Source organism: Mytilus trossulus, chromosome 14 (genome assembly GCF_036588685.1).
Source record: "Mytilus trossulus isolate FHL-02 chromosome 14, PNRI_Mtr1.1.1.hap1, whole genome shotgun sequence".
In the NCBI taxonomy this organism is placed as follows: Eukaryota; Metazoa; Mollusca; class Bivalvia; order Mytilida; family Mytilidae; genus Mytilus; species Mytilus trossulus.
The window spans coordinates 4881948-4904350 of record NC_086386.1 but is presented as its reverse complement, the minus strand read 5'-3'; the positions used below and the strand labels follow the sequence as shown (position 1 = coordinate 4904350).

General features: G+C 32.1%; 2 protein-coding genes across 3 annotated transcripts; both read left to right on the top strand.

The window, feature by feature from the left end:
• The first annotated feature begins 88 nt into the window (after nucleotides 1-88).
• LOC134695638 (sodium/glucose cotransporter 4-like) lies at nucleotides 89-18491 on the top strand. 2 transcript variants are annotated; one of them, XM_063556954.1, is made up of 14 exons: nucleotides 89-441; nucleotides 1648-1719; nucleotides 5408-5512; nucleotides 5969-6028; nucleotides 7102-7206; nucleotides 8125-8230; nucleotides 8682-8762; nucleotides 9072-9286; nucleotides 9652-9787; nucleotides 10724-10831; nucleotides 11184-11507; nucleotides 16212-16429; nucleotides 17037-17160; nucleotides 18188-18491. In XM_063556954.1, exons 1-14 carry the CDS (start codon nucleotides 364-366, stop codon nucleotides 18400-18402), a joined length of 1947 nt encoding a protein of 648 aa, XP_063413024.1. In that variant the 5' UTR covers nucleotides 89-363; the 3' UTR covers nucleotides 18403-18491. The 2 variants fall into 2 exon arrangements, with proteins under 2 accessions (XP_063413024.1, XP_063413023.1); XM_063556953.1 differs by having other exon boundaries at nucleotides 90-441; nucleotides 11184-11503; nucleotides 16208-16429.
• A 1427-nt stretch (nucleotides 18492-19918) lies between these two features.
• LOC134696436 (sodium/glucose cotransporter 4-like) lies at nucleotides 19919-22298 on the top strand. Its single transcript, XM_063558248.1, has 3 exons — nucleotides 19919-20137; nucleotides 20745-20868; nucleotides 21896-22298. Exons 1-3 carry the CDS (start codon nucleotides 19934-19936, stop codon nucleotides 22108-22110), a joined length of 543 nt encoding a protein of 180 aa, XP_063414318.1. The 5' UTR covers nucleotides 19919-19933; the 3' UTR covers nucleotides 22111-22298.
• Nucleotides 22299-22403: the final 105 nt, after the last annotated feature.

The window sequence follows — 22403 nt, the reverse complement described above, 5'->3', positions numbered from 1 at the left end:
GTACTATTTTTAGTTTGTGTATGAAATGTTTACAGGGACCAGAATAGACAAGTAACTGTTATTTCTACACTTGAATAAATTCGTTTACCTGTCCATAAATATTTCATATTCTTTTACAAGTAAATACGATCGTGTCCTTGAATATCTGAATTTTAATTCATATGGACAATCTACCATTAACTGACCAATTCGTCTCAGTAACACGATACTACAAACGACACCGGTGTTATATTCTAAAAATTTTGAAGCGTGCAGTAAATAAGAGAAGACAATTCAACATCAAAACTGATGAGTTTAAAATGACATTTAGAAAGGTAACAAAACGGTGAAAATAGGAGTTTATTGTACATTATACTTGTAAACATGGTGGAAACACTCCATACAGAGGACTATGTTACTATCGCTATATACTTTGTGGTGGTCTTAGCAGTAGGACTGTGGGTGAGTAGGACTAACAAGGATCATGACATAATTCTGCATACGTTTAATAGATGTAACTTACATGTAGATAAAATATATCGGGCGTCTCTTCAATCCTTGTCTTATATCAAATTTGTCTGAGGCCGTCCAATGATATATTATATTGACCCTTATATCCGAGCGAATAGATATAGGAAGTTGTGATGTGAGTGCCAACTCTCTATCCAAATAACAATTTTAAAAAAGTACACCATTATAGGTCAATGTACGGCCTTCAACACGGAGCTTTGGCTCACACCGAACAACAAGCTATAAAAGGTCCCAAAATTACTAGTGTAAACCATTCAAACGGAAAAACCAACGGTTTAATCTTTAAAAAAAAAAGAGAAACGAGAAACACGTATAAATTACATAATCAAACTACTGTACATCAGATTCCTGACTTAGGACAGGTGTTTTATTGGCAAATAAAGGCAAATATAATCGTTTACCTCTCGTTAATGTTATAAAAGCAATTTTGCAAATATTCCTGCATTCGATGCGCGTTATTTTGTTGTGCTTATCAAAACGCTCAAGCTGAAACATTTGAAAGCCGGGATGTATTATTATATACCTAATTACCGTCGGGAGGTATATGAATATACTACTAGCTATAGTCATGTTATCTGATATATATTTTCGACAAGCATTGACTTTACTCAGTTTCTACTTATTTCATCTATGCAGCAATGTTGTTCGTCTAGCTTTGAAGTACCAACTTTTATGTATCTAAGATTATAAGTTTATATCGATGAAACTTTTTTACCTGTTTGTGTAAATACGTACAAAATAATAAATGCATATTGTTACCTTTATGTAATGATCGTAAATGTTGAATTTACCTTTGAGTAAACAAACACAAATATAAAGTTATATATCTGTGTAATATTGAAACGTTTACAAATTAAAACATATTTTCCGTTTTCTACATGCATTTTTCTTTAAATCAACGCCTAAATTTAGATAACGTAATACAATTTAAATTTATAATAGATTTACAAAATTGTAGGTATAAAATACTTAACAATTGAATTCAGAGATAACGTCATTGTGAGAGTTAGTTTTTCCTTGGCAATGGGAAATTCATACCAGGGGTTCAATGTTAACGATTTGTACAAGTATTTCTACATGTTATTTTGAAAAAGTACAAAAACTATAAGCTCGGACTAATATATCTTTATATTTTAGTCTACCTTTCGACCAAACAGAGGAAATGCAACCGGATATTTTTTGGCAGGAAAAACGATGCACTGGATACCCGTAAGTCTTAAATATGTATTGTGGTAAATCGACCTAGCTTTACAGAGGGTATGTTGAATAAGTGTAATTCATTAACCCAGGTCAATTTAAATAAAATCGAGAATGGAAATGGGGAATGTGTCAAAGAGACAACAACCCGACCAAAATAAAAAAACACAACAGCAGAAGGTCACCAACAGGTCTTCAATGTAGCGAGAAATTCCCGCACCCGGAGGCGTCCTTCAGCTGGCCCCTAAACAAATATATACTAGTTCAGTGATAATGAACGCCATACTAATTTCCAAATTGTACACAAGAAACTAAAATTTAAATAATACAAGACTAACAAAGGCCAGAGGCTCCTGACTTGGGACAGGCGCAAAAATGCGGCGGGGTTAAAAATGTTTGTGAGATCTCAACCCTCCCCCTATACCTCTAACCAGTGTAGAAAAGTAAAAGCATAACAATACGCACATTAAAATTCAGTTCAAGAGAAGTCCGAGTCTGATGTCAGAAGATGTAACCAAAGAAAATAAACAAAATGACAATAATACATAAATAACAACAGACTACTAGTAGTTAACTGACATGCCAGCTCCAGACTTCAATTAAACTGACTGAAAGATTATGATTTCATCATATGAACATCAGGCACAATCCTTCCCGTAAGGGGATTAGTATCATACCATCATAACATATATGAGAAGAACATAACCCGTGTCATGCCGACAACTGTTTTTAGAATAAATGTGTTTAGTTCCGACGCAAAGACCTTATCAGTGACTCAATATTAACGCCAAAATATGCAATCTTTAATGACTTGACAACAGTATCGTAATTATATCCCTTCTTAATAAGTCTATTCAAATGTTTTGTAAGTTTATGAGGTGAATACTGACACCTTTGTGCTTTATAAAGAATATTTCCATAAAAAATTGATGTGAAATACCTGAACGTATAAAAAGTCTGCATGTTGAGCTATATTTACGAATGATGTCTTTATACCGATGATAAAATTTAGTAAATGTTTTGACTAGTTTGTGATATCGAAAACCCTGGTGTAATAATTTTTCAGTAATACATACATTTCTCTCGTTAAAATCTAAAACATTGTTACATACACGAGCGAATCGTACAAGTTGAGATATATAAACACCGTAAGATGGTGACAAGGGAACGTCACCATCTAAAAACGGATAATTAACGATAGGAAATGAAAAATCATCCCTTTTATCATAAATTTTAGTATTCAGCTTTCCGTTAGTGATATAGATATCAAGATCAAGGAAAGGGCAGTGGTCATTGTTAGTATTAGCTTTATTTAAAGTAAGTTCACCAGGATAAATTTCATTAATATACATACTGAAGTCGTCATTATTGATAGCCAAAATATCATCCAAATATCTAAAAGTATTATTAAATTTGTTTATCAGATGTTGTTTTGATGGGTCTTTGCTTATTTTTGTCATAAATTGTAACTCGTAACAATACAAAAAGAGGTCCGCAATAAGTGGTGCACAGTTAGTCCCCATTGGAATTTCGATAATCTGATGATATACGGAATCCCCAAAGCGAGCAAAAATGTTATCTAGTAAAAATTCCAGGGCATATATAGTATCAAAGCATGTCCAATTAACATAGTTTTTTTGTTTATTGCTACTAAAACATGACCTAAAAGGGTTTGAACATATATATTCACATTCTGATTTTTTGAATGCCCATTTAATTAGGTGTGTGAATTTTTTCTTAATGAGAATGTGAGGCAATGTGGTATACAGGGTAGACAAATCAAAACTTTGAAAAGATTCAAAATCACCAATATAAGCATGCAATTTATCAAGTATTCCAACGAGTTCTTGACACTCCAAAAGTAATTTATTCCACTATTTGCGAAGGCCTTATTTGAACAATTTATTATAAGGTTTTTAATTGTACCAAGTGTGCTGGTAAGAATAATAGACAATTTAGTAGTTGAACAATGGCTTGAAGACGAAATAAATCTATATTTGTAAGGGGTTTTGTGTAGCTTCGGAAGCCAATACATAGTTGGGACATTCATTGTATTTGGCTCTGCTTGTAAAGCGGTGGCTAAAAGTTTATGTTTGTTACAGATTTCGTTTTCTGAAAATGGAGTCAGTTGGAATGTTGGTGAATTGGTGATTTCCTTTTCCAGAACCTCAATGTAAAATTTACGTCAAACAATAATAATATTATTAGCAGCTTTATCGGCCGGGACAAAAACAAATTCCTTGGCTAGTTCTTTTAGTTTATGTTTGATACGAGAAATAGGTTTATTGTGGTTATTGTTAATAGTAAAATGTTCTTTAAAATGTTGAATACGTATATCAACTATCTTCATTACTGAATTAAAAAAAGAGTCCAAAGATTTTTTGTCAGCTTTTTCCCGTTTTATCCATTTCATACAGTAAGTATGGAGTGAGTCGTGGATGATATTACGACACTCATTCCAATTAATAATTGACGGGGGACGATATTTAGGTCCTTTACTGAGAAATGATTTTAACTCTCGGTCTTGAACGATGTTAAGATCTCCTGTTATGACTGCAATTACATGAAGTAGGTGTATTTTCACTGATATTAACATCTTTACACAATTGACTATAATTAAACACAAATTTCCGGGTAGATTTCTTGTAAATATAACAAATAAGAGGTAGTTCAGTATTGTCAAAATATCCAGGAATTTGTTCTTTAACAGAATGGTCGTTAAATATACCGGCAATATTTACAAAATCAAAGCCTTTATTGACATACTTAATTTTAATAAAATGTTTTTTATGATCTTCAGGGCGATCAATTTTGGGAAATAATTTAGAATAACAATATGCCATAATAATTTGAACAATTTCATACTTAGGACTGCTATATGAAATTGTGTTGCAATCCTCCAAAATTTTATTTAACTTATTAACCGGTAACGAACAGAGTTTTGTTAACAGATAATGTCTGCCGTTGTTTTTTGAAATAGAAATTAGGTCCGAAATATTGGTATGATTGGCCCGAAATTTTCTTTGATTGCGATTTGTTCTACAACCGTGAGAACGGTTTTTACGAACAGTTTTAGAAACAATATCCAAAATGTTAACGGAATTGGTTCTAGATATATTACCAATTCCCACGATATTATCATTTAGACCGAGAGGGTAAACTGTATGCATTTCAAGATTGTGTACATATAAACTCGAACAATAGAATAGCAAATATGTAGAACAAGTTTTCTTTAAACTAAAACAAAAGTCGACAAAACACAATTTAACCCCTTTCGTTATTGTTTCACTAGACTGGCTGACATGACACACATAGTTTGATACCTTTTGGTGTTGTACGTTTCGAGCAAAACCTATAGATAACTGCTGTCGTCTTGTGTGTCGTTGTCCGCATTGTTCACTTCACTATTTATTTGCAAATCTGCATCAGTTTCAAACGGATTGATAGGCTTCAACGAATAGAGGTGTTCTCATTTTGAAATTTATGCTTGAAATATTTTCCACTTAACGTTAAAATTAACATAAACGTATTAATTCTCTGCAAACAACATAACAAAATAAATTTGTCAGTCACATTTAACAATCCGTTTAATATCCAAATTGTTGCGTTAATTGCTTGCCTGTTTACAATTTCATGTACGGGGCTGTTTTAAGTTTAAAAGTAAACAACTACAGTACTATATTTGGCTCTTATATTGTAGGTCGGTGCATCAATCTATGCCAGTAATATAGGAGCTCCAATGTTTATTGGTTTAGCTGGAACAGCTGCTGCATCAGGATTGGCTGTTACTATATATGAATGGCATGTTAGTTTACAATATATTGTCATATTTAAGAATGTTTATTGACTTTAAATTTCGTATGCGTTATATTTGTTACTTACATTTGGTGTTGATATAATCTGTTTTGACAAAAATATGAAATTAAAGGCCATCTGATGGTATGAGTTGTATCTTATTTGGTTTTAAATAATGGTGTCTTCATGATTTTCAACTCATCTTTTTTTTCTTTTAAATCATGTGACCCCAGACGTTTTGGCTTAGTAAATTATGATTTTCATTGCAAGTGTTTTTTCTGAATGCCTTAGGATATTTAGTTGTGTCTTTTTGTATATTATGTCATCTCTAAAGCGTTGCTTAGCAAATCATGATTTTCTTTGCAGGCTGTGTTTTTTTGGCATTGCCTAAGAATGGATATGTCTGTCTGTTTTATATATCATGTATCCCAAAAGTTTTCTTAGTAAATTATGATTTTCATTGCAGGCTGTGTTTTTTCTGATTGCCTTAGGATGGATATTTGTGCCTGTTTATATATCATGTGGGGTAAGATATTGATTAATAATACAACAATTGAAAAAGCTGGGAAACAAGTATGTATCGTATGACATAATCATTATTAGAATATCCTATTAATTATATATGTACGTCTTCTGATACAAGTAGTTTATTAGTTCAATTTGTGATTATATACATAAATATTGTATCGTGTTATGCAATCTTTACATTGAACAGTTTATTATACAGCATACTAATTTTAATTAGTTGACATGACATCTACAAGTATACAAGTCCTTATGTGAAAAACAACTTCATGCATTTGTTTCGTATTCATTAAAATAAAGAAAAAGTTTAATCGTATTTGTAAGAACAAATATTATAATACATATCAAAAACAAAAAACAAAAATTACGAAGAACAAACAAAAAAAAAGGCAAAAAAAATCAGAAGTTAAACACTACATTGATTATGTGATAAAACGTAAGTCAAAGAGTGAAAAGTTCACGGACATCGGACCCCAAATTTAGTACATTCGATATGAAATCTTTCTATCATACGACTCAATAGAGACGAAAAATATTCTAATATGGACGAATTGACAAAAATATACATAATAAACACTGTTTATAAAGTAACTTTCTAAATATTGTTTGAAACTTTTAAAAAATCATTTATCTAATAATTTGTTTGTTTGGTTTTTGTTTTTTTTTTTTTTTTGTTTTTATTATTTTTTTTTTTTTATTATTTTACAAAAAATATGTTCCAGTATCTAAATTATTGTTTTGTACCGTACTTTGTAATGCTTTTCATTGAAAACATAGCATTGAGGTATATTTTCCGAAATTTGCCGAGTATCACCGGAATGCCATGCAATAACGTTACGGAACGGCATGTGATAACAATCGAAGCATGTTATAAACTTTTCATATCAGCCGCTAAGCACCAATTCGAAAAAATAAACATCAAATGTTATTAATTCTTAGTATATGATAAATTAATATATTGTAAAGACACCCTGCTATTGTTTTTCGTTAGTTGTGTTGTTTTGTTGCTGTCTAATTGGCGTATACCCACATCCTTTAAATCCGCATATATTTAACTGTTAACTCTTATTTTAGGCTTTTACTATGCCGGAGTATCTCAGAAAGAGGTTTGGCGGGAAAAGAATCCGAATGTACTCCTCATTCTTTGCACTCATTGGATATGTGCTATTTAATATAACGGTAATGCAATGTACTAGTACTTATTACATGTTCATAATAGATTTTATGGAATTTGAGATTAAATAACTTGTTTAAGTTATAATAATTCTTTTTAAATGCATTTTTCTTTAAAGTATGTGTGCTAGCAAGCACCGATTATGAACATATATTCTTAAAAGTTGGTTGATATGCATTTGTGCTTTACATCCGTAGTCAAATATATAGAAATTAAATGAGATTATATAATGATATAAAACAAAAATATCTTGCTCAATACTAAGATCATCACGCTAAGTCAGTCATTTAACATGCTATGTAAAAGTAATAGCTTTCCTGGTGAAACACGGTGTTCTGATTTTAAGTGCTCATATCTCTTTTGTTTCTTCCAAAATGCTACATGGTCATGTAAGGATTATGCATATTATTCTAGTTCATAGTTTTTCATTTTTTTTGACTGATAATCTGAAACCCGGAATTTTTGTAATTAAGGGGAAACCCATTACTAGCTAGTAATAATTTGGACAATATTGAAATACATTTGAATACGTCCCAAACTATTTACCCTGATTTTTAAACAAGATTGAATATATGCATAGGCCTTGTTGTATAACATTCAACTTGATAACGTCTTTGTGTATTGTCAGAAATTTATCTACAGTTTTTCAGTCTGGTTTTGAATAGTTTCTACTTAATACATGTAGTACTGTTCCAATATTTTTCAATAAACATATGTTGCACAAATTAAAGAACCAAGTCATTAAGTAACAAGTTACATGTAATACCAAAAATACCGAATTTTAAAAGAAAGTCCTTAAACAAAAGGTAAAAACATAAACCTCAAACAAATCAATATATATAACACAAAATCTGGTAAAAGAATAAAATATTTATCGTCATAATGTAGCCCAACAATCACATATTTTTTTAATTTTATTTTAGATTGAGATTTATTCCGGTGCAATATTTCTTAAACATATACTTGATTGGAATATGTATTTGAGTGTTGTGGTCATCCTAGCCGTAACTGCTGTTTATACTGTAGTAGGTAAGAAATATACAATTGAAAACTAATATATAGTGCAGTCAAAGCTTAAAGTAGAATAAAATCATACAAGAACATGAGTATCTACAAATGTATGACAATGAAAAAGTTTAATTATGCTCGAATTAAAACAAAGTTAAAAAATCAATTGTAGAACCGATACAAACAATTTCAAATGATCTTACGAGGGTGTTCAAATGTAACACTTTATTGATGGATTTATTTTAAAGTTGTTATGATTGTATATAAATTTGTATACTTTTTAAATAACTTTATTTTAACAATTAGGATGTGAAAGCCCTCAAAGAATTCTACCAGTACAACCAATTTAAAACCCAAATGGTAATATGAAGGAATTAAGTCAAAGTTGTATTTGTCTTTTATTTGTAATTAGCCTGTGCCTTATAATTATATGATCTGTAAGGAGGTAATTGTATGCCTTTTTTGTTTGTAGGAGGACTTGCATCTGTCATCTATACAGACACATTACAATCAGTAATACTGGTTGTGAGTGCAACAGTTCTCTTTATTTTAAGTGAGTTATTTATAATATTACAATATAAGTATTTTTTCTAACTGTGAAAAAGACTTAAAAAAACTAACTTTACATTTTCTGCTTACCACAATAAAATAATTTGCAAGAAAGTATGTGACAGTAAACTGCAATTTCGGAGAAAAAATAGAGACATAATATTTAGTGTGGTGTTGCATTAAACGCTTTATCATAGTGCAAGTACTACTACAAATGTTCTTACACTTGTTTAAACTCGAAATCTGTTTTAAAATTTGCTCCAATACAAGACCAAATTGTTGTTATGCAAAACTCATATTTCTTTCTATTTAGGTATGATAGAGGTAGGGGGTTGGAATGCTATGACAGAAAAGTATATGAACAGTGCTGCTAACTACACATTACTTAATCAATCATTTTACTCTTGTGGTATGCCAAGGGAAGACGCTTTACACATCTTTAGAAGCCCAAAGACTGGTGATATACCGTGGACAGGTGCTCTAACAGGATTATCGTTCCTGGGATTGTATGTTTGGTGCCAGGACCAGGTATTTCTTATTTGATAGACGACATTTACTATGCATACTAATCTATATTATGTCAAACTGAAATAATCAAGAGGAATGAAGAAATAAAGAAGGATTGATTCCACGTTAAACTAAAAGCAAACATTTTCTTTAATGAAATACTAACCTCTAGATCTTATTAGAATATGTATAATAAAGCTATCAATTGCGTTCATTCTTTCTTTTGTTTATGAATGTCTTAATTAGAAAATTACATTAAAACCAAATTGTGGAAACATTGTGCAAAAAGTTAAAAGCACAAAAACTGAAATCCACTATTACTTTGAATATCAGTACATAACGTTTGATCAAAGAAATTTTGTGTAAGGCTTCATTGTCTGTTGTAGTTGATTGTACAAAGGACATTGTCAGCAAAGAATATGGTTCATGCTAAAGCTGGGTCATTGTTTGGTGCTGTACTGAAGATTACAGGACTTCTTTTGTTTGTTGTTCCTGGAATGATCAGCAGGATATTATATCCAGGTAGGGAATTAGTAATAAAATGTTATTCCCCTATTTCTTACTCCACCGACGTTCATTTGTATAACTTATTACTTTTAATATGAATTTATATTTTTGTTTTGTCTTGGTTTAGAACCATACACATTTTACATTTATTTCAGTGATTCAGAAAATGTTAGGACTTTTTTGAAAAGTGAAACGTCTGTTCATTGCAACATTACATTGTTACCGACACTTTTTTAAGACCAAATATATATGTAGGACTCAAATCTATGGTGGGTTCCAAATCTATGGTAGATTCCTAATCTATGGCAGATGTGACGTCATGCCATCTCAAATCTATGGCATATTTTTTACAATCCTAATCTATGGCAAGTTTTGTACTGAAATTTCTAATCTATGACGAATTTTTGTTGTTTCCAAATCTATGGCAAATGTTGTGCAAATGGAAAACAATACAGTACATATACGACCAATGAACAGGTGAACTTCTCGTTTTCGTCTGAATATTTTCTCTTTGCCAGCCGTAAAATATTTATTATAAATCCTTTTCTAAAATGTCCGGTATTGAAATCAGCGGTGTCCTTATTCAGCACATTTTGTTCCTCTTTCGGATAAAAGGACACATTTCCTCTAAATCTTCCGCAAACTGTTTTCTATATTTAGAAGAAATCTATGGGTTCCACCATCGTAATCGGCTGTGAAGATGTAATATGGCGTTATTTAATTGTGATGTTATGAAAAAGACCTGCCATAGATTTGGAGATAACAAAAATCTGCCATAGATTTGAGTTGTTTGGCGTTTGTAGCGTCAGATTTGCCATAGATTAGAAATCTGCCAAAGATTACGAACCCGCCATAGATTTGAGTCCTACATATATTTTACTGTTTTCCTACAATCCAATTAACAATATATAATTTACATAATTAAACAAACCATTTGCATGTGTTCCACAGAGGAAATAGCATGTGCAGATCCACAAAAATGTGAAGAGTTCTGTAGTAATGAGGCAGGATGTAGTAACTTTGCTTATCCATTACTGGTTCTGCGACTTTTGCCAAGAGGTAAGTGACGCAGATGAATTCAATGCTGTTAAGATTTTAAAATCATGATTTTATCTTTCTATTTTATGGTATCAATAAAATTGAGAATGAAGCTTTTATCTAGTGCTGTATGTAGAAAGATTCTAACAACACGGAAATCATTTTAAATTTGCCAGGTCCCCGTACATACATCCCAATATGTCTTACCCCTCAAGTCCTTCGTAAACACTTCTACAATACAATGTATATGCTTTGTAAAAAACATGTCTTAGTATAAATAGTAACTAGGTTTGAAACAACGACACTTAGATTTTAATTTTTTTTTTTAACTCTATCAGCAGCATTATATTGATTTGCTTGATGTTATTTGTAGGTTTGAAAGGACTCATGTTGGCCGCTCTATTAGCAGCTCTTATGAGCTCACTAACATCCATTTTAAACAGTGCAAGTGCAATAATGACGATGGATATATGGCGCCAGTTCCGAAAACAAGCTTCTCAGGCCGAACTCATGATTGTAGGTAGGGTAACAGTTTTGATACTAGTTGGTATCAGTATAATCTGGTTACCTATCTTAGAAGCTGTAGAGGGAGGAATGTTCTGGTTTTATATGCAGGCTATCCGGTCATATTTGATTCCACCCATGTGCGTTTTATTTCTTCTTGCATTTTTCTGGAAAAGATTAACTGAACAGGCAAGTACGATGTCTTTTATGTTTTCAAATGGAAAGTTAACAAGAAATCGAGTGTAATAAAACAAATTTCGGCATAGAATTAAAAAAATATATAAAAAAGAGTAAATTCAAATGTATTTGCGTCCGTCAATTAACATTACACAAACGCAACTCTATGATGTAAAAAGTCAAATAAAAATAAATATCGAACTCCAAGAACTATTTAAATCGGAATTCCCTTATAAAATGACATAATCAAATGCTCTAACACGTCAAATGAATGGAAAACAACTGCCATATTCTTTACTTGGCACAGGCATTACGTATACACCTTATGTAGAAAATAGTTGATTAAAGCTGGTTTTATAGATAACTAAACTTCTACCTTTTATATTAGTCGCATAAAATGTCATCATATTGATAATCATTGTGTGAACAAAATAAACTGACAAAATAGGTACAATATTAAAAAGTAAAATCACAAAAATACTGAACTCAGAGGAAAATCAATTTGGAAAGTCCATAATCACATGGCAAAATCAAAAAACAAAACGCATCAAAAACGAATGGACAAGAACTGTCATATTCCTGACTTGGTACAGGCATTTTCAAATGTAGAAAATGGTGGATTAAACCTGGTTCTATAGCGCTAACCCTCTCACTTTAATAACAGTCTCATCAAATTCCGCTACATTTACATGATGCGTTAAATAAACAGTCACAATTAATAAAATAGTCAAAATATGGGTACATCAGTCATCATCGTATAACAATTTTAAAAGGAACAATTTAACAGGACACAAAAACCTCTACTATCTACGAACACATGGATTGATTTGAGTGTCTGACGTCAGAAAAATTATATACGTCACATAAATTTGTCGTTCAATGTGCGTACATTGGATACAGCAGTCAACATTGTGTTATAATTTCCTAATCAGTTTAAACAAAACCAAATATGTCAACAGAAATATTGTCACATCATCGTGCTGGACGACAAAATAGTGTCCTGGGAAATTGTCTCCACATGGACACTATTTCCTAGAATTTTGGTATTTAATAATGTCCATTGCCATGGATCATTGTCCCCTAAATGAACAGATTGTTATAGCAATATAAAATAGTGTCCCCTTGACTACAGAATGTTATGAAATAGAGGACATTATTTCATGGTGGACATTGTTAAATCCTACTATTATTAACAAATTATGTCCTCAAAGTGAAGTGATACAATGGTCATTATAATGTTTTATTATGCTTGAATTTTAATAAAATAAGAAAGTTTAAATAGAAATTGATTAATATAAACAAAATAAAAAATGGTAGAAAGGAATACAGAGATATTTACAACTATATAAGTCATTTGAAATATCCTGATAATACAAATCTAAATGAAAGAAGAACTATAAGAAGGAAATGTGAAAAGTTTAAAACAGTATATATGAATATTTCTAATTGATTAAATGTTTGTTATTCAATTATCAATTGTTTGACATGAAGTTTAGGAAATGAAATTATTTTGTTTACCTACATCTGTTACTTATTTCATTTTGAACAATGGTATATATATATATATATATAACAAGTCTAAAAGAATACAACATCACCAAAAACACAATAAAACGAACAATATGTTAGATATTTCGGATAACAGATATCCTTCTTCGGTAATTGCACGATGAAAAATGAATCATGTCAATTCAAATTAAGACTCTATCAAAATCTTGATTTATACAATTCAAGCGAACGCTGGAACAATTTTAAAATTTTCAAACACACTGCAAAGACTACAAAAATATGCCAAAAATAAAAAAAGTTATTTACGATGTGAACTGGCACAACTCTAAATTCCCAAAGGTGTTGACAGTTGAGATGTTAAACAACTGCGTGGAAATACAGTCCCAATAAACAGTCCTGACCGATCTAAACTGGTATGATATTTAAAATATGACAACGGTAGGGCAGTTGCATCAGAGACTGCGTATTTAAACATCTAAAAAATATAGTAATTTGATGATAAGAAAATTGAGTAATAAATGTTTACTAAGGTTAAGTAATAGAACGTGGCTGCGTACTTACACATCCTTGCCAACTGTAATCAAAACTTATATAATTCAAAAATTCCTGAAAAGTGTAAGGGTCCAGTACGGAAGCCGTAGTAACTGGCCACAAGTGATGACAGGAAATTAGTGATGGTAGGAAAAATGAGTGACTCTTCTATGTTTTTTCATTAATGCCCTCTGGGGAAACTGTCCTCAGCTTTCTTATCCAAAAACTTTCCCGAGCAAGTCTGTCGGCCTTTGACCAATCCTCGTTGTGATCTATGATAGTGATGGTAAGTTTTTTAAGATCAGCTTGGGCGTGCCCATGTGATCTTAAATGACGACTTACGGGGAGGTCGGGCTTGCATGTGTAGTCGCTACGATGACCATTCATGCGTTTGTTGAATGGCTGTTCTGTCTCGCCAACATACTGCATGCCACATCGACACTGAAGAATGTATACAACATTCTGGGTTTTGCAAGTTACATTACAAAATATTGTGTACACAGACCCAGTGGAGTGGCAAGTAAATGTTTGAGTATTCACTATTTGTTGGCAAGTCAGACATCGTTTGTTACCACACGACTTGCACCATCCTGTAGTTGAACAGCTTTTATTAGAGGAGACGGCAGCTTTTACAAATAAGTCTTTTAGACTTGCTGGTCTCCGAAAAGCTAAGACAGGAGGATCGGGAAAGATTTTGGATAATTTTGGGTGATTGGCAATACTTTGCCAATTGGCACGGATCAAACGTGAAAGGTTTGAAAAAGCGGGATTGTATGTTAACACAAATGGAACTATTTTGCTGCGCCTCTTCTTTTTGTACTGTAACAGGTCTTTGCGGCTGTTATTGTTAGCACGCGCAAACCCCTTATCTATGTCCCATTTGTGTTAACATACAATCCCGCTTTTTCAAACCTTTCACGTTTGATCCGTGCCAATTGGCAAAGTATTGCCAATCACCCAAAATTATCCAAAATCTTTCCCGATCCTCCTGTCTTAGCTTTTCGGAGACCAGCAAGTCTAAAAGACTTATTTGTAAAAGCTGCCGTCTCCTCTAATAAAAGCTGTTCAACTACAGGATGGTGCAAGTCGTGTGGTAACAAACGATGTCTGACTTGCCAACAAATAGTGAATACTCAAACATTTACTTGCCACTCCACTGGGTCTGTGTACACAATATTTTGTAATGTAACTTGCAAAACCCAGAATGTTGTATACATTCTTCAGTGTCGATGTGGCATGCAGTATGTTGGCGAGACAGAACAGCCATTCAACAAACGCATGAATGGTCATCGTAGCGACTACACATGCAAGCCCGACCTCCCCGTAAGTCGTCATTTAAGATCACATGGGCACGCCCAAGCTGATCTTAAAAAACTTACCATCACTATCATAGATCACAACGAGGATTGGTCAAAGGCCGACAGACTTGCTCGGGAAAGTTTTTGGATAAGAAAGCTGAGGACAGTTTCCCCAGAGGGCATTAATGAAAAAACATAGAAGAGTCACTCATTTTTCCTACCATCACTAATTTCCTGTCATCACTTGTGGCCAGTTACTACGGCTTCCGTACTGGACCCTTACACTTTTCAGGAATTTTTGAATTATATAAGTTTTGATTACAGTTGGCAAGGATGTGTAAGTACGCAGCCACGTTCTATTACTTAACCTTAGTAAACATTTATTACTCAATTTTCTTATCATCAAATTACTATATTTTTTAGATGTTTAAATACGCAGTCTCTGATGCAACTGCCCTACCGTTGTCATATTTTAAATATCATACCAGTTTAGATCGGTCAGGACTGTTTATTGGGACTGTATTTCCACGCAGTTGTTTAACATCTCAACTGTCAACACCTTTGGGAATTTAGAGTTGTGCCAGTTCACATCGTAAATAACTTTTTTTATTTTTGGCATATTTTTGTAGTCTTTGCAGTGTGTTTGAAAATTTTAAAATTGTTCCAGCGTTCGCTTGAATTGTATAAATCAAGATTTTGATAGAGTCTTAATTTGAATTGACATGATTCATTTTTCATCGTGCAATTACCGAAGAAGGATATCTGTTATCCGAAATATCTAACATATTGTTCGTTTTATTGTGTTTTTGGTGATGTTGTATTCTTTTAGACTTGTTATATATTATATTATGTAGTGTACTGCATCATGTTTATATGATCCATCGCCCCGTAAGATTTATCGTTGACTATTTATTCAGTCATTTAATATATATATATATATATATATTATAGGAACATCAGCATGGTATGAATGCTAATGAGATAACTGAAGTAATTCCTGTCAAAGTAACAAAATGCGTGTATTAAAAATTAGCAATTATAGATTAGAATACATTTAGTAATATAACTTAGCAATGAATGTTATTTAATCATATATATAAAAAAAAGTCCAGGAGGACAAAAAAGTCCTGTGAAAAAATGTCTAGGTGGACATCTTATCACTATAGTATAGTATTTAATTATGTCCACTTTCAGGGACACTTTTTCATACCTAAGGACACGTTTTAATAGAAAATGTGTCCAGGACACATATAAATAAGTAAATATTGTCCCGAGGCCATATTTACAAGGAAATAATGTCCGGTGGACACTATTTCATTGGGGACATTATTAAATCCTACAATGCAACCTCTGAACTCTTTGCTAATTTTTTTTGCAGGGAGCCTTTTGGGGTTTGATGTTAAGTTTAGTAGTTGGCATCGTGAGAATGGCGTTAGACTTCACCTATGTGGCGCCAGTGTGTGGTAGTGGAGAACCAGATAATAGACCAGCTATCGTCAAGGATATAGACTTTCTTCACTTTGCCGCCATATTGGCCATATTTAGTTTTATTGCTATGTTTGTAATTAGCATGTTCACACAGCCAAGACCGGAAAGAAAAGTAGGTTTATTAAGTGTCATATTTTGCTTTGACATAATGTACACAAACAAGAAAAAGAAATAACATTTAAATAATGAATATCAAAAGATAATCTGATAGCCTTAAGATGTAAACCGTTAAAACTTTTTGTACTTTTTGTCAGTAATCATCCAATCTTATCCTTTCGTTTAATATACATACATAACAACATTTCGTTTGAAGCTAATCTGTCTGTTTAGATTTTATATTTTGCCCCACTTAATGCTTAATAAGAAAGTATCGAGTAGTAATCAAATACTAGAAGTCGAACACTGATTTCGCTAATGTTTAGTCCAAATAATACCACTTAGAAATCTACAGATTAAGCAATACAAAAATCAATATGAACCGACAAACATTCGATAAAACACTGACATTGGGGGACACACTAAAAAAAACATCGGAATGCAAAGCAGTTCCTTCTCTGCTGGATGCACCTGTCATGTACCTAATGTCAGCAAAAGTAGAAGTACATGAATAGAACGAAGTTATAATCAATGCTAGTAAATCCAAATTTACATGTCCAACGAAAGCATCCGTTCGTGTCTAATACAAATTCATGTGTAATGTAAACTATGCAATTTTTCAGTTAAGACGTGTTACATTTTGGACTAAAAATGATAAAGAAGAACCAGAGCTATCGTCAGAAGATGATGAAGAAGACGACAGAGAAAAAGAAAGGAAGAATAGAGGAAACGATGATGGTACCGAAGGTAAATTCATATATAATTAGGCTTGATGAAGATAACTAGCAAATTTGTATTTCAGAGAAAAAAAATCCTATATAGGATATCATTAAATACAAAATCCTAGTAAAACAACCTTTGAATGCTTAACACTTGTTAAACTGATAATATGAGTTAGTCATTGAGCGCTCAAAAGTTAAAGTAAAAAATCCACGAAACAACAAAAACTGCCGAAACGAGTCTTGATATGGAATTCATCATACCGTTTGCCTTTTTCAAGTTAAGTACACAGTAACTTCATTGTCCACTTCAATATCTCAAACCTTTATTTAAAAGTATTTTGCTTAAGATCTAGAAAATTATAAACATCTTCCTACCATAAAATCAAGATACAAAATCAATCCTGCAACTTATGTCCACAATTGTTTCAATCCTTCATGTCTTATCATTTTTAAATTTTTTTTACATTAAGAGAAATTAATGTTGATGACAGCTTATTTCTCATTACTTGAAGAATAAAACTTTGGTTGGCTTGCTTGCGTTGTTTATATTAACGTTATCTTAGACATTGTAATTAAGATTGAGGTCTGCAAACAATGAAAGTAGGCGGAGTAAACCTTGTATATCGGAAATTGTTTTATTTGATAATGACCAATTAAACTTAATATAATGTATACAGACTTGAGCTCTAGGGACAATCTTATATAGCTAGATAATTGCGTGTTGAATGTGCAAATATCTATTTTGTTCTATCAAGGAATAATTTTGTACGTATATACATCCAAATCCTTGGAATTTTGAGAATGTATCATGTTATCTTTTATATATCTTGTGTTTGTTTGTGTCGTATGGTCGCTGTCTTATAGATGTAGAAAAAAACCTATGTGGTCATAGCTTTCTTAAAAAATAATTTACCATTAAAACTAAACTGTTTAAAAAAAACTGGTATCAGACGTCCATTATTATACTCTAGTAATGAACTTCTGACTGTATTTAATGCATAGTTTTGCGTATTTATTCACACATGTATCAATACACCATTTTATTCACACAGACGATGGCATGGGATCAAGACTAAGAAAAAGCTGCAAGGACTGGGTTTGTGGAACAGTTGAAGATTCTAAAAAATACTTGACGCAAGAAGAACAGCAACAATTGCGTACAAAAATGACGTCACTAGAAGAAAAGCCTCTTTATCGAAAGTTATTAAACATTGCTGCAATAATAGTTGCGATATTTACAACATTTTTAATTGGCTTTTTCTATTAATGTTTTAGTTTTTAAAAGTTATATAGACATTATTAGTTAATGCACAAAAAAGATAAATATTTTTGGAAATAAAATATATCCGACCTGTATTTAACATTGTTCATACATGTATGTGTTACACCATTTATTTAGCGACTACACATGCAAGCCCGACCTCCCCGTAAGTCGTCATTTAAGATCACATGGGCACGCCCAAGCTGATCTTAAAAAACTTACCATCACTATCATAGATCACAACGAGGATTGGTCAAAGGCCGACAGACTTGCTCGGGAAAGTTTTTGGATAAGAAAGCTGAGGACAGTTTCCCCAGAGGGCATTAATGAAAAAACATAGAAGAGTCACTCATTTTTCCTACCATCACTAATTTCCTGTCATCACTTGTGGCCAGTTACTACGGCTTCCGTACTGGACCCTTACACTTTTCAGGAATTTTTGAATTATATAAGTTTTGATTACAGTTGGCAAGGATGTGTAAGTACGCAGCCACGTTCTATTACTTAACCTTAGTAAACATTTATTACTCAATTTTCTTATCATCAAATTACTATATTTTTTAGATGTTTAAATACGCAGTCTCTGATGCAACTGCCCTACCGTTGTCATATTTTAAATATCATACCAGTTTAGATCGGTCAGGACTGTTTATTGGGACTGTATTTCCACGCAGTTGTTTAACATCTCAACTGTCAACACCTTTGGGAATTTAGAGTTGTGCCAGTTCACATCGTAAATAACTTTTTTTATTTTTGGCATATTTTTGTAGTCTTTGCAGTGTGTTTGAAAATTTTAAAATTGTTCCAGCGTTCGCTTGAATTGTATAAATCAAGATTTTGATAGAGTCTTAATTTGAATTGACATGATTCATTTTTCATCGTGCAATTACCGAAGAAGGATATCTGTTATCCGAAATATCTAACATATTGTTCGTTTTATTGTGTTTTTGGTGATGTTGTATTCTTTTAGACTTGTTATATATTATATTATGTAGTGTACTGCATCATGTTTATATGATCCATCGCCCCGTAAGATTTATCGTTGACTATTTATTCAGTCATTTAATATATATATATATATATATATTATAGGAACATCAGCATGGTATGAATGCTAATGAGATAACTGAAGTAATTCCTGTCAAAGTAACAAAATGCGTGTATTAAAAATTAGCAATTATAGATTAGAATACATTTAGTAATATAACTTAGCAATGAATGTTATTTAATCATATATATAAAAAAAAGTCCAGGAGGACAAAAAAGTCCTGTGAAAAAATGTCTAGGTGGACATCTTATCACTATAGTATAGTATTTAATTATGTCCACTTTCAGGGACACTTTTTCATACCTAAGGACACGTTTTAATAGAAAATGTGTCCAGGACACATATAAATAAGTAAATATTGTCCCGAGGCCATATTTACAAGGAAATAATGTCCGGTGGACACTATTTCATTGGGGACATTATTAAATCCTACAATGCAACCTCTGAACTCTTTGCTAATTTTTTTTGCAGGGAGCCTTTTGGGGTTTGATGTTAAGTTTAGTAGTTGGCATCGTGAGAATGGCGTTAGACTTCACCTATGTGGCGCCAGTGTGTGGTAGTGGAGAACCAGATAATAGACCAGCTATCGTCAAGGATATAGACTTTCTTCACTTTGCCGCCATATTGGCCATATTTAGTTTTATTGCTATGTTTGTAATTAGCATGTTCACACAGCCAAGACCGGAAAGAAAAGTAGGTTTATTAAGTGTCATATTTTGCTTTGACATAATGTACACAAACAAGAAAAAGAAATAACATTTAAATAATGAATATCAAAAGATAATCTGATAGCCTTAAGATGTAAACCGTTAAAACTTTTTGTACTTTTTGTCAGTAATCATCCAATCTTATCCTTTCGTTTAATATACATACATAACAACATTTCGTTTGAAGCTAATCTGTCTGTTTAGATTTTATATTTTGCCCCACTTAATGCTTAATAAGAAAGTATCGAGTAGTAATCAAATACTAGAAGTCGAACACTGATTTCGCTAATGTTTAGTCCAAATAATACCACTTAGAAATCTACAGATTAAGCAATACAAAAATCAATATGAACCGACAAACATTCGATAAAACACTGACATTGGGGGACACACTAAAAAAAACATCGGAATGCAAAGCAGTTCCTTCTCTGCTGGATGCACCTGTCATGTACCTAATGTCAGCAAAAGTAGAAGTACATGAATAGAACGAAGTTATAATCAATGCTAGTAAATCCAAATTTACATGTCCAACGAAAGCATCCGTTCGTGTCTAATACAAATTCATGTGTAATGTAAACTATGCAATTTTTCAGTTAAGACGTGTTACATTTTGGACTAAAAATGATAAAGAAGAACCAGAGCTATCGTCAGAAGATGATGAAGAAGACGACAGAGAAAAAGAAAGGAAGAATAGAGGAAACGATGATGGTACCGAAGGTAAATTCATATATAATTAGGCTTGATGAAGATAACTAGCAAATTTGTATTTCAGAGAAAAAAAATCCTATATAGGATATCATTAAATACAAAATCCTAGTAAAACAACCTTTGAATGCTTAACACTTGTTAAACTGATAATATGAGTTAGTCATTGAGCGCTCAAAAGTTAAAGTAAAAAATCCACGAAACAACAAAAACTGCCGAAACGAGTCTTGATATGGAATTCATCATACCGTTTGCCTTTTTCAAGTTAAGTACACAGTAACTTCATTGTCCACTTCAATATCTCAAACCTTTATTTAAAAGTATTTTGCTTAAGATCTAGAAAATTATAAACATCTTCCTACCATAAAATCAAGATACAAAATCAATCCTGCAACTTATGTCCACAATTGTTTCAATCCTTCATGTCTTATCATTTTTAAATTTTTTTTACATTAAGAGAAATTAATGTTGATGACAGCTTATTTCTCATTACTTGAAGAATAAAACTTTGGTTGGCTTGCTTGCGTTGTTTATATTAACGTTATCTTAGACATTGTAATTAAGATTGAGGTCTGCAAACAATGAAAGTAGGCGGAGTAAACCTTGTATATCGGAAATTGTTTTATTTGATAATGACCAATTAAACTTAATATAATGTATACAGACTTGAGCTCTAGGGACAATCTTATATAGCTAGATAATTGCGTGTTGAATGTGCAAATATCTATTTTGTTCTATCAAGGAATAATTTTGTACGTATATACATCCAAATCCTTGGAATTTTGAGAATGTATCATGTTATCTTTTATATATCTTGTGTTTGTTTGTGTCGTATGGTCGCTGTCTTATAGATGTAGAAAAAAACCTATGTGGTCATAGCTTTCTTAAAAAATAATTTACCATTAAAACTAAACTGTTTAAAAAAAACTGGTATCAGACGTCCATTATTATACTCTAGTAATGAACTTCTGACTGTATTTAATGCATAGTTTTGCGTATTTATTCACACATGTATCAATACACCATTTTATTCACACAGACGATGGCATGGGATCAAGACTAAGAAAAAGCTGCAAGGACTGGGTTTGTGGAACAGTTGAAGATTCTAAAAAATACTTGACGCAAGAAGAACAGCAACAATTGCGTACAAAAATGACGTCACTAGAAGAAAAGCCTCTTTATCGAAAGTTATTAAACATTGCTGCAATAATAGTTGCGATATTTACAACATTTTTAATTGGCTTTTTCTATTAATGTTTTAGTTTTTAAAAGTTATATAGACATTATTAGTTAATGCACAAAAAAGATAAATATTTTTGGAAATAAAATATATCCGACCTGTATTTAACATTGTTCATACATGTATGTGTTACACCATTTATTTTGCTTGGCTATTGGCTATCGTTGTATTATTTCATATGTGTGTGTGTTACACTTTCGTGTTGTGTTTTTGTTGTGTCGATGTTGTCGTCTTACATTTGATGTGTTTCCCTCAGTTTTAGTTTGTTACCCAGATTTGTTTTCTCAGTCGATTTATGAATTTCGAA